The sequence below is a fragment of the Physella acuta genome, unplaced genomic scaffold (genome assembly GCF_028476545.2).
Source record: "Physella acuta isolate Inbredline_101_S28 unplaced genomic scaffold, ASM2847654v3 ptg000470l, whole genome shotgun sequence".
In the NCBI taxonomy this organism is placed as follows: domain Eukaryota; kingdom Metazoa; phylum Mollusca; class Gastropoda; family Physidae; genus Physella; species Physella acuta.
Window position 1 is genome coordinate 54465 of NW_026731989.1, and position 16652 is coordinate 71116.

Below are 16652 nucleotides of genomic sequence, written 5' to 3' on the forward strand. Positions count from 1 at the left end.
GTAATTTTTGTTTAAAAAATATAAAAAAAAACAATACTAAGCATAATATTGAAGATTTGCTTTCTTCTTAGCCTGAACTTCAATTATAGCATCCATGTAATCTTCATGAGTAAGTTCAACTGCTTCTCTTCTCATGGCTATCATACCCTGCAATTTAATTAAAAATCAATTTTTACTTCCAAGATTTTAATTGGAACTGTGGTAAAGCATAGCAGCATATATTATATTAAATGGTATTTACTTCACTTACTAAGTTCAAATGAAAATTATATTTTAAATAATTTAAAAACTTGCCTCAACATGAAAGTACATTTTTTTAGATACATAATCATAATGAAACGAATGGAAAATATTACAAAAATTATTTTTATCTCAAATAAAATTTAAAAAAGAAAAAGACTTACAGCTTCAACACAAACTGCTTTTAACTGAGCTCCATTGAAATCATCTGTACATCTGGCTAATTCTTCATAGTTAACGTCTTTACTTTAAAAAAAATTAGGAATTTAATAAGCAGAATATTTATCTTAGAAAAAAATTAGCTTTAATAACACTTAATGTTTCTTGGTAGAATGATAAGTTGCTTACTTCACATTCATTTTTCTGGAATGAATCTGTAAAATACGGGCTCTAGCTTCTTCATTTGGTTGGGGAAACTCAATTTTCCTGTCAAGACGACCAGATCTGAGAAGGGCAGGATCTAAAATATCCACTCTATTAGTAGCTGCAATAACCTGAAACAAATAGCATCAGGTCAGAGCTGATGTGTCAGGGTTTAAAAATTTCCACCACATAACCTATTATTGCCTTTTACTTACATAACTAATTAAAAAAGTAGACAAAAACCAAAGTTAAGGATAAGTTAAGATAATCAGGAAGTATTTTAAGAACTAGGCAAATAATTATTAGGCATTGCAATGTGTGATTTTCTCAAATGAGTAGTGAATTTTCTGGAGTCTATAAAAGATATTCTTCCTGGTTTTATACCATCTCTAACACAGGATACGAAAGAAAACATATTTTATCGAATACATAAAAAAGAAAGCACTGTTTTAATTTTATCAGCACCTTGATCATTGAGTTGGGCTGAAACCCATCCATTTGATTAAGAAGCTCTAACATAGTACGCTGAACTTCACGATCACCTGCTTTTTCACTGTCAAATCTCTTTGTGCCTGACAAAAACAAACCATTTATACATACATATGTACACATGTATTGCTGGTAAAACAGTCAACATCAATTCAACGTTGCTGGTGCAACAGTCAACATCAATTCAATAACTCTGAGAAATTATTAAAAGGAAACTATTATTTTCCGAATTTCAAACCATTACGGAAATTTTGGTCCCTTCAAGTACTTTTTACTGATAGCCGTTACAGTTGTCAATGAACAATTTGAATAGCAAAGTATACAAGAAATCCCACATATTTATGAGAGGGAAATTGAAATGTACACACTATTCACAAAATGAGATCTATATTCAATATTAAAAACACAGTAACAGAGTATACCTATTGCATCAAGTTCATCAATAAAAATGATGGCTGGTTGTTTTTCTTTAGCTAAGGCAAAAGCATCCCTGACAAGCTTAGCACCATCCCCAATAAACATCTGTACCAGCTGTGGCCCTGCTAATTTCAAGAATGTTGACTTGGTCTGAGCAGCACAAGCTCGAGCTAAAAGGGTCTTTCCTGTCCCGGGTGCACCATATAAAAGTACACCTGAAAAAAACATTGCTAAACTTAGTGTGCATTCTTAAATGATATAAATTCTTAGGAGTAAAGATAATAAAGATAATTTTTTTTTTAATGTCATGTACCTTTTGGAGGCTGAATACCAAGTGCCTCAAATCTTTCTTTATGTGTCATAGGCAAAACTACAGCTTCAATTAGCTGAAATTCAAAGGACAGTATATATAATTTGAAGACTATGTGAGTTAAAAGCCCTATTAAAATTAAAAATGCATGAAAACTAATACCCTAACTTAAATCCTAAGTTGGCAGTCAGCACTAAGAACAGACCCCCGAAAATGTTTCCCCACATATTGAAAAATTATATCCAGTTTTAGCCTAGCTGATAAATATCAGTTACACAGGTGAGATCACTACACTGCCATCCCATACCTGTTTATTTCTGAAGTCTTATTACTCTTCTACTGTATAGTGAGCAAATTGACACATCTCTAAGGTTATAATGCTCAATATACATTTACCTCTTGAATTTGTTTATCAAGACCTCCAATGTCAGCATACTGTTCTGTTGGCCTCTCGTCCACTTCCATAGCTTTCACACGTGAATCATACCTTTGCAACAAAAAAATCAATATAAAAGTAGCAATTATAAATGACCACATCAGTAATACTGCTTTTAAAATATACTTACTCAGCAGGTAGGGTTTCTAAAATGAGATAAGAGTCTTTGTTCACACCCTGCAATTTTAAGGGTTTAATCATCATCTGTTTCAACATTACATTTAAATAAACAGTTGTATAATAAAATGATGTGAAGTAATGATGTTTAACATGATTCTAAATTAAGAGCAATGAACCCTAAAACTAATACCATAAAAGCTTTAGCATAAAAGTTTTAGAATAGGAATTCTTAAACATAACATGCTTAACCTTTCTGGTTTGTTATGAATATTGATCTTTATTTCTATCATTTATGCACATCTGGTCTCAATAACTTTACATGGACAAACCACAAAATTACTCACTGAATCATGCCACAAGACACAGTCCATTTTTCAAGGTAGCTTAAGTTGACTTAAACTATTAAAATGATTATTATTTAAAATTTTTTCAACATACCACAAGATCACCTGGTTTGAGTTTTTCAGCATCTACTAGTCCTATTACTGGCAGGAAATATGTCTTATAAAAGAAAAATTATGAAAGTTAAAAATCTGTAGAGAATCTTTGTAACTTTTATAAATCATTTAAATACCATGACCTAGAAACAGTATAAGAGTGTATAAAAAAATAATACATATGTTAAGACATCATGATTATTATTACATGTGTGTGGGTGTATGAATAGATGGATCTACTATTATATTGTAGCTATAAAAACAAAAAAAAATACTGGTTAATTACCTGTCGGGTTGATGTTTTAATAACAGCACACTTTCCTTTCCTCTGAGAATCAAGATCAATATTTGCTCCATCTTCTTCACCTTGATCTTGTGGATCTACATCTAATAACTTTAGGGCAAATTATAGTAAATAATTAAAATAAATTAAAGAAATTTATAATATGTTAATAATGCACAATTTGAAACAAAGTGTTAGTATTATCACAGACATAAGAATGCAATATAAATTACAATAATAAAAAATTGTAACACCAAACTTATCAAGACATTTACCTCAATGACATTGGAAACTAAATATGGCAAAGTCTTGTTAACTTTAATTTTCTCTGTGTTTTCTTTAATTTTTTCTTTTTGTGCCTGCAGCTCATGTTGAATACGCATAATTTCTGATCTCATTATCTGTTTGAAAATGTAATTTAGAGACAATATTTTACACACTTGCTTACATTTATAATTCACACAAAGGGGTTAATTTTCAAAAGTAAAAGTAAGGTAACACCTCACTTTTAGCAAACTAAATTATTTTAACATCCCATTGAAAGGATAATGAATGAGACTTCACAGGACAGTATTCAGTATTAAAACAACAATAAAAAAATAAAAACACCACCAAAACAACCAACAAGTTATTTACCTTTATCTCATTATCAAGTAAACGAGTTCTTCCAACAATTTCATCTGTTGGCATGCGAAGAACTTCTTCTCCAACTGATTCCTAAATTTGAATGAAAAATATAAATACTGTTTTATATACATTTGTAATGAATATTATTTTAAAAGGCGTCAGATTCTTTATAACTTTATTTAAATTTGCATTATTCCACAATGTTTTAATAAAAATACAAAAAGAAAAAATAGGTAAAATGGACATGAGAAACCATACAAAAACAAACTTGTGTAACTTAAATTTTAAATTTCAATGGTTGCAAAGTATAGACCTATAAAAGTTTGGGCCTTAAGCTTTGTATTTAGTTAACTTTTGTAGTATAATTTAAGATATAATTAAGTAATTTAATAAAAACAATTCGGGACTGTGTGGCCTAGCGATAGAGTTGTGAGACTAAAAGTAAAGTAAAGTTTCCCTTTCAAACCTGACAGTCTATGGCGCAAGTGAAGCAGAGTTCAATTGTTTCTGTGATCTCGGCATATGAAGAGATAGTGTGTTACCTAACATGAGTTAGGTACCTAACTCACGTTAGGGAAAGTAAAGGCGGCTGGGCATAGTGAAGAGGTCACAGAAACAGGTGAACTTTACTTCCCATGGACAGTAAAGTTTTAAAAGGGAACTTTACTTTTACAAAAATGTATTATAATTCAAACAATTTTAAAAATAATAATTGAAAAAGAACAATTTTTAAAAAAATTTCTTCTACAAACATATATATAATACAGAATAACATTTGTAAGTATGACATTTATAGAAGAGTGATCGCTTGCATTATTGTGATGTATAGTATTTATTTTCTACTTTTTAGTTCAATCAGAAAACGTGGGATTTTTTAAAACTTTTTTAATGATAATTATTTTCTACTTTTTAGTCTTTGTCTGTTTGTTTGCATTCAAATCTTGCTATCGATTTGATCTTCTCGCATTCACTTTTTTTTTGGGTAAATGAAGACAACTCGTAAAAAACACGTGCCTTTTCCAATCGACGTTTCTTCTGTGTTAGATTTGCATAGGTTTGTACACAAACACCGCGTGACCACTACTCAGTAAGCCTGAAGAGGGAAAGTACCGAACCTTGTTTTCATCAAATTACAATTACTGGGTTATGTCCCTTTTTCCCACATTTTTTGTACAAATATATAGGGGTCTAAAATGATCAATAAAATGTTTCCATGGATCAATTTAGTAATAATAACAATTGAATATTCTATTGTCATCGGAAACAAAGCTTCCCTGAAAATTTCAGCGCGCTAGCTAACTGGGAAGTGCCTGAAATTTTGATCACAAGATTTGATTAGAGAACCAAACAAACAGACGCGAAAACAAGTTAAAGAAAACGTGGGAATAAAAAGTTTTAGCTTCAGTCTAGTAAAGTCTAGTTTTAGTTTTTTAAATTTAGATCTATTTAGTAATTTAGGCCTAGTCATATTATTTTGGCCGATGCTAGCCGGAAAAAGATATGCATGCGCAATGGAGAGAAACTACGACTTGCCACCAATGGTACTACGCATGCGTGTGTTTACAACCGCAGAACCCTAGCCCTAACTCCAACCATAGGTCACTGCGCATGCGCAGAACTATCTTTTGCCGACTAAGTGGAGACGTTGGAAAGAAAAATCTTTTTCCGAGTAGTCACTTCGTTTTATTTTTTTTTTTAAGTTTTAACTTTTTAAGACTTCAGTTCAGTTAGTTGACAAAGACAAGTAAAGTTAAGAAGAAATAAATACTCTGATTCTACAGACATCACATTATTAGATCTGTCTATAATGAATTTTACCTCGCCGTCATCCCAAATAGATTTATCCTCCAAAGAAGACATTATCAATCTTTTACAGACCTGTAGATCTAGATCTTCTAGTCTTATTACCAAGTTTTGCAAAAATCGCTGTATAATAAGCACCGGATATACCAGATTTCTATTATATAAAATCGTGTTTCTTTGTAGGAGAATTCCGATAAATTTACACTCAAATTGAATTTATGCAGAGTGTAGTAATGTACACTAGTTTTCTTACTTCTAGTCTCTTGAATTGAAGAAAGAAATATTAATAAACCACTGTAAAGGTCGGGTAGGTTTCTAGACTAGTGCTAGATCTAATCTAGATCTAGATCTAGACTCTAGTAGTTTCTACTTTCTAGATCTAGAAATCTAAGTCAAGTATTTCTAACTTAGTTGCAAGATCTAGATCCAATGTCAGGAGCTTAAGACACTTCACTTAAGTCTAAATTCATAAATTCTAAATTAAATACAAATGAAATAGCCATACATTGCTGATTGCATACATACATAATACATTAACATAGGCCTCCTAGGCTAGAAGAATGGCCTAAACCTAAAACTTAGTAAAACTGCCTAAAATTTCTAAAATTGCCCTAAAAGGCAGGCTAGATCAAGAAATTCAAGAATAGATGTCAGATGATTATTCAAATTAGTTAACAACTAAGAAGTTAACTTAGTACTAGATCTAGATTAGATCTAGTTTAGTAGGTTAGGTAATCTATCATCGCTTAGGTACGTAAAATCGGCCGAGGCTAGTTTATTAGTTTAAGAGTTTAAGTAATGTGAAAAGATCATTAAGAAGGTGCCTCATTCACTCATTAAATTTTAGTAATTATTTCACATTTTTAGGAAGATTTATATTTAGAAAGTTACAAAAATGTTTCAGTTTCATTAATGTACCTGTTTTTAATCATTTAATTCTTTAGGGGGGAAATACCACCCCTGCCCCCACCATAAAACTTCTAATCCTTTTGTTGGTAACATAACATAGATAACTGTTCTTTGATATCAGCCAATCAGTGATGGCATGTGTTATGTCATTTACGACCATCATGGTCCAGCAGGTAGGAGATAAAGATTAAAGAGGAATCAGTAGACCTACCACTGCCCTCACCACAACATTCATCACCTCCTTAAAACCATTAAGTAACCACCATGAAACTTCTAATCCCTTTTTACTTTTTATAGGTAACATGAATTGCTGCTTTTTTTATCTCAGCCAACCAGAGATAGCATCTCTTTTGTAATTAATGACCCTCAGGGTCTAGGAGAACAAAGGGGAAATCAGTACCACTGCTCTCCTCTCAACATTTCTCACCTCCATGTTATGTAATGTATAGCACACATGGCTTAAGTTTTTAGGGGAAAGCATAAAGGCAGATTAGTTAGTACCACCCCTTTTTACATCCAAGAATCTTAACTCTGAACAGGTACACGCTAGGTATATTATTGTGCCTACTGTAAACTACTAGACTGTAGGCCCTATGTAGACCTACAATTGTATAAATTGTGGACCTAGTGATAGCTGGTATCATTTAAAGTGTGTGTACACAGCATTAATAATTTTGGGGTTAGAAATTAATGATTTTTATTGTGGAGTTAGTCTAAACTAGGAGATAATACTTAATGCCCCATGGCCCGGCTACATTTACCCCAAATACTGATTTTGGGGCTCTGGCTATAAATGCTAAATTAAACCAATTAAAAGTAAATTTAATAGCCTTTATTATTTTTATATTGTATAAGATGTGTTAGAATAATTTTGCATTAATTTCAATATTAGAAAATACTTGGACTTCTAAAAATCTTTTAAAATGTACAGATGCTAAAAAGTGTGGCTCTTAGTGCCCTTCTTTACCCTAATGTCTAATAATATAATAAGCTTAATTAATAATAATTTAATATTCAAAAGTGCCCATAAATTAAAAATAAAATCATTTCATTATGACTGTTCTATGACATTGATTTATTTAATCCAAAGCAAAATCAGAAAAAGGCATCCAAAATTTTAAAAATATGTGTTATTGTGTGACAGCAGTAGTCTAGTTTGCTAGTAGATCTAGTAGTAGTTATTATAATTAGCCTGTGGGACTGTTAGGCTGTAGATCTAGTCACTTCTTCTTAGTTCTTAACTGAAATGGTGGAAGGGATTTCCTCCAACACAAGTATTACGTGTCAACTTATGCGCCATCACATAGAGTCAGTTGACTCTGATTTCAGCCTGCTTTTTTTTTGGATTTGCTTCTATAAATAACCCTCTGTCCAACCGAAAACAAACAAGGCAGCATTTTTTTAAAAATTTCGTCATTTTGGAGTTGTCTCTCCTATAAGAGCTACCAAGCCTCATCTGCCTGGGGGTTTAAACTCAAAACTTATCGGTTTAGCAACCATAAGCATTACTGGCTTGACCACGCCAACCCCTATCTAGTCATTGATGAGTGACAGTTAATATTGTAAACTAATCTCAAGTGTAGTTTTATGGTTAGAAATAAGTGGATTAGCCATAACATAGGATTAGCATCTAGAGTTGGAGTTAGTGGCTATGTGGCTAAGGTTAGCATTGACTGTTGTTGACATGACCAAGTTGATGAGAATCCTTCCATCATTATGGTTGACATGGATAAAAATCAAGGTTTTTTTTTTTTTTTTAAATATTTTTCTATCAAAGTGACCATAGAAAAATAACAAAAAAATATAGCCTGAGAATAATTCAGAAATTTGATAATGCTGATACAATTTTTTAATAAAACAAATTTTTTTTTTTAAGTCACATGACCTAGTTCAGCCATTTATGTTTTCTATGTTTGTGATAAATGTAAACACTCAAATTGTTTTTGGCTTTCTTAAAAAAAATCTATGTTTATTTACCGAAAATACTAAAAAAATCAATTTCGTCTGTTCTTTAGTAGTAGTTGAGTCCAAAACAAATCTAACAGTCAGATTTTTATAACCAATTTTCACTACATCATGCATGGTTTTTAAAATATTCAATGGGCCTTTAAAATAATTTTGAAACAATTATCTGTTTTCCATATGTGTATTTAGTTAACTACCACTGACCAAACCTAACTCCTTTTTTAAAGAAGATTCTATTGTTGTGCCACTATCGAAAATTGGTATAAAAAACCCATCCTATAAACTCTGTCATTGATAGCAGTGTGAGTGTTGAGAGTGTATTACATTACTACTAATAATAGACTGAACTCCACTGTAATTATTAATAATCTATTAGCAACACAACACCCCTTAATAAAATTAGGAGAATTAGATCTTATAGATACATATCTACTTTATTTTTATCAAGCCTAAATTCTAACCTGAAGTTTCACTTTCATAAGACAAACAGTGGTGGGCTGTACAGAAATGTGTGATCAATTTTCTGAAAACCCCACTTTGTAGTAATTTTTACTCATAAAATTTGTAAGTAAAAAATTTAAATCAAAATTTATTTTAAAAACTACATGACATTGTAATGCCATGTTCATTTACATTTTCAGTGATAAATTAAAAAAAACAACCACAAAATGTCTTTTGATTTTTTATTCAGTTACTGAAAATACTAAAAATATCAAATAACTCAGATAACTTTTAGTTCAAAATCCCCACTATTAAGTTTTTATAATGACATTTATTTTAATAACATTGCACAAGATTTTAAAAATACTTAAAAAACAATTTGAGACTATTCACAGCTGCATCATTGATGTTGACATAACTCTGTTTTTTTTTGTTTGTTTTTTACAGAGAAATAACTCAAAATGCCCAGACTACCTACTGCTAAGACATTTTCAATTATTAAACTTGCTCTTCATGGTTGTGCAAATAGACCTTTTTATCATATTGTGTTGCTAAACAATACATCCGATAGAGATGCTACACCTTTTGAGCAGTTGGGTACCTACGATCCCATGCCAAACATGTTCAATGAAAAAATTGTCTCTCTAGACATTGAAAGAATTAAAGTTCATCTTGCTAACGGTGTAGCCATGAGCAAGCCTGTGGAAAATCTTTTAGGTAACTATAATGTTATTTCTTTTAGATTTAAATTTGTTTATATATGTACAAAATAGTTTGATAATACTCTGCCCTAATCATTAAAATAGTTACTGATTTACATAATTTTCAGTTTATCTTAAATTCTGTTTTAACAAAAAACTTGTGAAGGATATTTCTTTTATTAGATTAAAATGTTTGGGCTTTTATTTTTTCTGAAGGGCTGAGTGGTTTACTACCTGTGCATCCAGTCAGTTATCTGAAAGCATTTCGAAAAAGGAGGAGTTTGGAAATAGCATCTAGATCTAGTGATGAACAGAATTCTAATGAAAATAATCCTGAATAAATTTTTGGCTTAATTCTTTGTGGATTTTTCAATATAACTGTAAAAATAAAACTAAAATATTTTTAAAAAATTGTTTTTAATTTAAAAAAGCTTTAGTTAATTTTTTTGGTGTGTTTTTATGGGATCCCCTCATATTGACTCGCATCACATGGGCTCCTGACTTTTAGGCTCCAGACATATTGGCTACCAACAAATAGGCATAGCCGAAATTGACGGGAGCTATTTGTTGTGAGCCAAATTGGCGGGAGCCTATTTTTGGGAGTTGTAATGACAGGGGCCATTGTGTGGAGAAACTAAACGGCGGGAGTGGCAATGACAGGCCGTCTTGTCGAGAAACTAAATGTCATGAGCCTTATTGACTGGAGCCCTTTTGTGGGGAGCCTATATGACTGGGCCTTAAGCGACAGGAGCCTATATGACAGGGTCCATAAGATGCCGGCCCTTTTGGCGGGGTCGATTTGAAAGGGCTCTTAAGTCGGGGCTGTTTTGTCATTGGCCGTTTTGATGGCGCATGCCATTTCTCACATTAGGAAAAGTAAAGGCGGCTGGGCAAAGTGTCAAGCACATTATCCCTTCATATGCCGAGTTCACAGAAACGTGAACATTACTTCACTTGCCCCATGAACCATCATTAAGTTAATACATTTTAACAATGTAATTTAATTACTAGTTGTACTTATAATGCAGTTCACAGTAAATTAAGCTCATCCCTTCCCCATAAATGACATAGGTTGCTCCCCTTGTATCAACACAAGATCCATTTAAATAGTTCATAGAATGGGGTGTATATTATAACTGATATAAGAGAAACTTAAATACATGTAAAATAAAGAATGATACTCTCTTGAATAAAATTTTCTTTATTTCATTTACTAAAGAAACAGTTTTATAAAATGTATTATCTACTTGATTTAAAAGTAATGGCAAATGGAGGCACTGGTACCCTTGATAATGGTGCTTTTGATAATCAAACAAGACATCCCTTTTTTAGAATGATATTTGCATATTGCTGATTTTCTCTGAAAAATAACACAGAAGCAAAAACATTCACAATTTTAAAGTGTCACAAGCAAAAGTTAACACACCTCAGCAAAATACTTAAATTATTTACCCAGTATGTACAATGGCAAAGGCTTTCTTAGCTCTCTCATAAAAATCAAATCTCTCAACATACTGTATTTGCACCTGGAGAAAAGTAATATTAGAATTTTTCACATCTTAAGAGTTTATTAGGCTGTTACTGAATCAATTTATTTTTTTACTGTTGGCAAAAAATGTCAAGATTTTTTTCAAAGTTTGTGGTCATTTAAAAAATATATATACTTTAATGGTTTTATTTCATGAACACTTTTATTTTATAAATACAAAGAATTTCAATGATACTTAGCAATTGGTAGTTTATTTGCTCAATAATTTACTTGTATTAGACCAGAAGGTAAAAATTACTAATTAAATACTATATAATGCATACTATTCATTGTTAAATTTAAAAAATCCAATTTTCCAAACATTCACCAATAACAAAATTTGAGATGCGGCTAAACTTATGTCAACATAATGGTAAATGACATTTTAGCAAGGCCCATTTTTTTTCAAACAAGCATTTTCTAAGCTACAGATTTATTTTGATGCTACTTATTATTATTTTGATTTACTACTTTTACATCCATTTATGACGTCCTCAAAAATTTTGGATTTTAAACACACCCCTTCCCATGTGGACGTACACAAAATTTTAGTAGATCTCGCTCAAAACTTACTATAAATATACTATTTCAATAACATGTATTGTGTATCTAATAATGTTTATTATTAGCCTAAATATCAAAAGTAGAATCTAGGGAAAAGATTATAATAATAATAATAATATTTAGCTGTGAAATACTTTCTGAGATCATTATTTGTCCTGATATCTTTTGTCAGTGAGATAATTTGTCCTGAGATCATTTGTCTGTGAGATATTTTGTCTAATATCATTTGTCCTGAGATCATTTGTCATGGAACCAGTTCAACATGTGGACATCCGCATGAGCCCTAACCCCCCCTCCCCCCAGTCCACACTCGTCCACAAAAGTCGATTTTTTTTCGGGCCCTCTCCCCTCTATGTGGACGTCATAAATGGATGACCCCTTAGCCTAAGATGGACAATAAAAATTCCTGCTATATTCTGATAAATAATCAAGACTTAACTGAAAATAGAACAAATACTCAAGTTACAATCTTAGTTTTCAGAGATACAACCTTTTTCTTTTCTGCAGCATCTAAGATTTCTTGATACTTATCCCAGATAGGTGTTTTCAGACCTTTCTCTTTATCAGAGCTAACCAGGTCCATTCTGGCAACCTGTATTAATGAAAAATATGTCTAATATTTATAATAAGACAAAAAAAGCTATACATTATGTCTGAATAATAATAAGAAAGCTTGATGTGAAGCTGAAATAATCATAATATACATTCATTAATAGACAATTACAAAATTTGAAGCTTATGTGTATTTTGCCTTGCCCAATAATTTATTCAATGCTTTGAACTGAAATTCTACCTGTTTGCAAATATTTTTATGTTGTGGTTTGTAGTGTAGGCGATTGAATCTACGGTTAATGTGTCAAGCTTAGCATATGTGCCCCGGGTTTAATTCTATTTGGTTCCTCTTCTTAAATATTCAGAGTGGATGTCCATCTTTTCTCACCCACCTTAATTATATAAATATGGCACTAATCTTATTTCATGAAATAAAACATTATCTTACAGGATAATCCACATACTGGTCCAAGGGAAACAACTGCATTATGGCTTCTAATAATACTGTAGCACTGAGTCCTTAAATTTGAAATACCATATTAAAAAATGACTTTATTATAACAATGAGATTTGGTAAAACAACAGCCCTAAGAAAAATAAGCATATATAATAAACTTTTAATTCATTGGTACATAAGATGTAATTACAACATACCATCGGCTCTTATTTGTTTAGGACCATGAGAACAAATTGAAGCAGAAGGGAAATGAATGTCAGCTAAAACTGAAAAGATGGAAATAAACTATTAGGCCTGTAGTCTTGACACATGAAAATACTCAGTTCTCACAGAATTAATAGTTAACTTTTCCCTTTTGTGCCCAGGGCACTATTATTATCAATTATATCTAGACCATGTCAATGTCAATATCCAACCAAAAAGCTTGATCTCAATATTCAATATACATTAAAATTAACTGTTGAACTAACATAATATAGGCTAATTGATTTATTGATTATTCTTTTCAAACAATAAGCTTTTTTTAGCTGTTTATTAGGCAAAGCTTAGGCTTAATCAATTGTTAAGGAGATAAATAAAGTTTGATTATTTATTTTTGGCAGACTCAGTAGTCAGTAGGAAATCACTGAAGGGTACTTAGGGAACAATTTTTGTTAGCTAATTAGTTAAAGAAAAAAAAAACTTCATTTGTATACATTAATTATTTCAGGCTCTGAATTAGTTTGTGCTTTTAATATGGTGTTTTGTTGCCTAAAATTGTATGGTTATAGCTTTCTTTTTTCCATATTGGAAAGAGTCCACATAAGATGACTACTTTAGAACCACTTATCCTGAATAGATGACCTAGATGGCATGGGCAAGAATTTGGGTATGAGTAAAGGGAATCATTTAGGGTAAAGAGGTGTAAGACGGTTGAGGTGGGTGTAGTGGGAGATTGGTTTGTCTTCTAAATGCAAATGACAGACTGTTTTCCAACAGGTGACCGAGTCATCTGCTGATAAGCGGTAGTAGTCTAGCATCAACATAACATCATTTGAACACCCAAACTGTAAAGAAAAGAACACTAACAACAGTACTAACACAGTAACACTACTGACTACACTCACACTGTTAGATCTCTTAGAAGTGCTCTACTTAGTCTATGCTTAGTCTTAGGCCTAGCTGCTGCTTCTATAAATAATATTATTAGATGTATAATATCAAATGGGTATAGACTATAAAAAGTTTGGATGATTGAAGATACTGATGTCCTATAATAGACTTATGAGTTGTGTGTTAGGTTGTTAGTAGTATTGTCAGCTCCACATTTTATTGTTAGAAATTAGGAATAGGCATATGATAGGACTATTGTTTTGCTTAGGGATAGGGTTAGCATTGTGATTACAAGTCATATGTGTAAAGTTAACTACAAGTAACCTGACACTCCTTTTTTAAGAAGTAGTAAATTTGTTAGGAATGAGTCATTTGTGCTTAGTAGGGCAAGAAGAAAAATTTAAAATTTGAATCTTAATAAATACTTTTTAGTTAAGCATAAAAATTGGATGAACTATTAGGCCAAGCTATATCTTAGTGATAATTAGGACCAAGCCAATGGAAATCACTTTAATAAGTTGTGCAAAATGATATGTTCACATTATTTGCATGTTTTAGGTATTATTGTTTACAACCACATATTGATGTTTTATATAATTTATATCATTGTAATGGGAATTAACTGTTTTTGGTGATAAGATTATTAAAATTTTAGGAGATCAGGGTAAGTTTCAATATAGAGTTATTTGGGGTAGGTTAGCACAAAATCAGTGGAAATTTTCACAGGTAAGTGCTAGAATTTGCGCAGAGTGTCATCCAGGATACTTGGGGGTAGGGTATATAAACTGGTGGCTTAGCCTTAGCGTGGAAGGAGAACGACGGCCATAGCCACTAATTTATGCAACACACATGTTGGCACTATAGTCTCCTTAGATGTATGCTACACAGGCAATTCCTCTGAGAGCAAGAAAGTACAGAAGAAAAAGATTACACTATTGAGTATTATCAGACACTGTTACAGGAAAAATCCACCATTATACTACTTAATAGTTAATTAATAATTATATTTAAAATATTACTGAGTGACTTGACTTATTTTATTTTAATTAATAATAATTAATGGTTAATTATATACTAGTTCTACCTATACCATGTTGTAGTTAGGGGTTGTCCATAAATGACTTCACATTTGTAGGGGGTGAGGCAGGTGAGGGGAGTCCTTTAATAATTTAATTTTGTGAGGGGGGTTAGTGTGATGAAACAATAGGACATAGGACTGTTATTTTTAAAATTAATTAGTAATAATTTTATTAATTAATAATTAGGCCCACTTACTACTTAGATAGGCCCTCTATACTATACTACTCTATAGTCATTAGGACTAATTGACTAATTAGCAATTAGTAATTAGTAGACTAGATCTCTGTAACAATAGTGTTACAATAGTAATAGTATAGACTATAGACTACACTATACTATAGATAGAGATTAGTATAGAATAGTTTAGATGCCCCTACTTCTTAGTTCTTAGTACTAGAGTCTAGTACTTACTAAGAAGTACTACTTATTACTTAGGGCTTAGGGTCTTAAATCTATTTCTTACAACTTAAGTTCTTAGTCTTACTTACTTATTTCATCCCCGTGTCCCATCTCAGCCAATGTTTTGAGTAATTCGGGTGACAGCTGATTTGGAATCCCTTTTAGAGGCATTTCTGTAGTGTTGGGCTTAAAAATAAAATATGTTGAATTAGAACTTTAGTAGATTTTTAGCCTTAGAATCTAGAGCTAGATCTAGACTAGATCTAGATTTGTTTAAGTCTTAAGTTGTTTATGTTTAGGTCAGCAATTTGTTAATTTACTTTTTAAGTACAATCGATTAATAATAGCATTATTACCTTTGACCCTTGAACTTTGGTTGGCAACTTATCAAACAGTAAAATAAAAACAGCCAAAAAACACTCACAATCAAATGATAACATTATTAATTTTTTTACTAATGATGTATTTGTAGACGCGTGACCTAATTTTCTGTCCATACCTATCGCTATTGTTGTAATAACACATAGATCTACATATTACATAAAAAAAAACAACAACTTCACCTTCAGTGTATCATATGTAAATCATCCTCCGCCCCACATTGACCGCCAGGGACGTCACAGGACACTCTCGTTCAGCCACTGGTTTCTTCCAGGCATCTCTTCGGGGGGGGGGGGGGGGGGGGGCTAACCCCCCCCTCGAAAAAATTCTACCGCCCCCCCCCCCCCCGAACGAAATGAAATTTATATAATTTATATAGAAAATATATACTTTTAACAGTGTCCGCCCCCCCCCCCCCCGAAGAAAGACTACCGCCCCCCCGAAAATTTCAAGTGCCCCCCCCCCCCCGGAGAAAAAAAAAATCTGGAAGAAACACTGGTTACACTACCGCACTCAAGGGCCTGGTGCGACAGCGCTAGTTCGGTTTAATTATTGAATGTGTGGCCTACCGTGTCAGTATTGTATGTAGCTCTTTGAAACGAATGTAGACGTCATAGTGCTTATGGATGAGCTCGGGGTGCTCCTAACGAACGCGCCTGATTCGGTGAATGATTATAGTAGCCCATTATAATATAATATAATATATATCCATAGAGTATGGTAGTCTTTAAGCCGAATGTAGTTCTCCCCGTAAGCCCAGGGTGCTCCGGGTCACTCGACCGCCAGGACGCTGGCTGTTGCTCCTGGTTCAGTTTGACCGTTGAATCAAGTAGGACATATGACCCCTTTGCAGGACACCTGATGAACACATTCCAAATGATAATATATAACCGTTGGGGAACTCTGGGCGCCAAATAGCAACATTCTCTGCACAGCCCCTCTGAAATTTAATTTTAGCACAAACGTTCTCAGGAGTATTCTTAACAACCCCAAAGTGTTTTGGCTATCGGATAAATGGAGGTGGGCGGTGGGGCGAGGGGAGAACTGGTGGGGCGGCC

At 32.5% G+C, this 16652-nt stretch overlaps 3 protein-coding genes across 13 annotated transcripts in view; 1 reads left to right on the forward strand and 2 right to left on the reverse strand.

Moving 5' to 3' along the window:
- LOC131943865 (small ribosomal subunit protein bS16m) overlaps positions 1 to 9894 on the forward strand; it is a 49349-nt gene extending 39455 nt beyond the window's left edge. Inside the window, exons 1-3 of one of the 8 annotated variants that reach the window (XM_059304162.1) lie at positions 5746 to 5832; positions 9288 to 9557; positions 9758 to 9894. In XM_059304162.1, coding sequence (XP_059160145.1) covers positions 9302 to 9557; positions 9758 to 9882 — 381 coding nt within the window. In that variant the 5' untranslated portion in view covers positions 5746 to 5832; positions 9288 to 9301 and the 3' untranslated portion in view covers positions 9883 to 9894. Of the gene's footprint in view, positions 1 to 5745; positions 5833 to 5876; positions 5957 to 6131; positions 6276 to 8847; positions 8964 to 9287; positions 9558 to 9757 lie in introns of those variants that run through there. The other 7 variants (XM_059304167.1, XM_059304166.1, XM_059304165.1 and 4 more) reach the window with 7 other exon arrangements.
- On the reverse strand, positions 16 to 5676 carry LOC131943860 (26S proteasome regulatory subunit 6A-B). The gene is made up of 13 exons (XM_059304150.1): positions 5541 to 5676; positions 3732 to 3812; positions 3371 to 3496; positions 3099 to 3206; positions 2814 to 2876; positions 2386 to 2432; positions 2216 to 2306; positions 1823 to 1895; positions 1515 to 1724; positions 1069 to 1175; positions 589 to 734; positions 405 to 486; positions 16 to 147 (listed from the first exon to the last, which is right to left on the reverse strand). The coding sequence occupies exons 1-13, from the start codon at positions 5580 to 5582 to the stop codon at positions 37 to 39; spliced, it is 1287 nt and encodes a 428-aa protein (XP_059160133.1). The 5' UTR covers positions 5583 to 5676; the 3' UTR covers positions 16 to 36.
- An 828-nt stretch (positions 9895 to 10722) lies between the features above and the next one.
- On the reverse strand, positions 10723 to 15849 carry LOC131943864 (fucose mutarotase). Of its 4 annotated transcripts, none has more exons than XM_059304159.1 (7): positions 15777 to 15849; positions 15303 to 15399; positions 12840 to 12908; positions 12634 to 12704; positions 12124 to 12225; positions 10994 to 11067; positions 10723 to 10901 (listed from the first exon to the last, which is right to left on the reverse strand). In XM_059304159.1, exons 2-7 carry the CDS (start codon positions 15382 to 15384, stop codon positions 10850 to 10852), a joined length of 450 nt encoding a protein of 149 aa, XP_059160142.1. In that variant the 5' UTR covers positions 15385 to 15399; positions 15777 to 15849; the 3' UTR covers positions 10723 to 10849. The 4 variants fall into 4 exon arrangements, with proteins under 4 accessions (XP_059160142.1, XP_059160139.1, XP_059160141.1 ...); XM_059304156.1 differs by lacking the exon at positions 15777 to 15849 and adding an exon at positions 15570 to 15698; XM_059304158.1 differs by lacking the exon at positions 15777 to 15849 and adding an exon at positions 15545 to 15563.
- Positions 15850 to 16652: the final 803 nt, after the last annotated feature.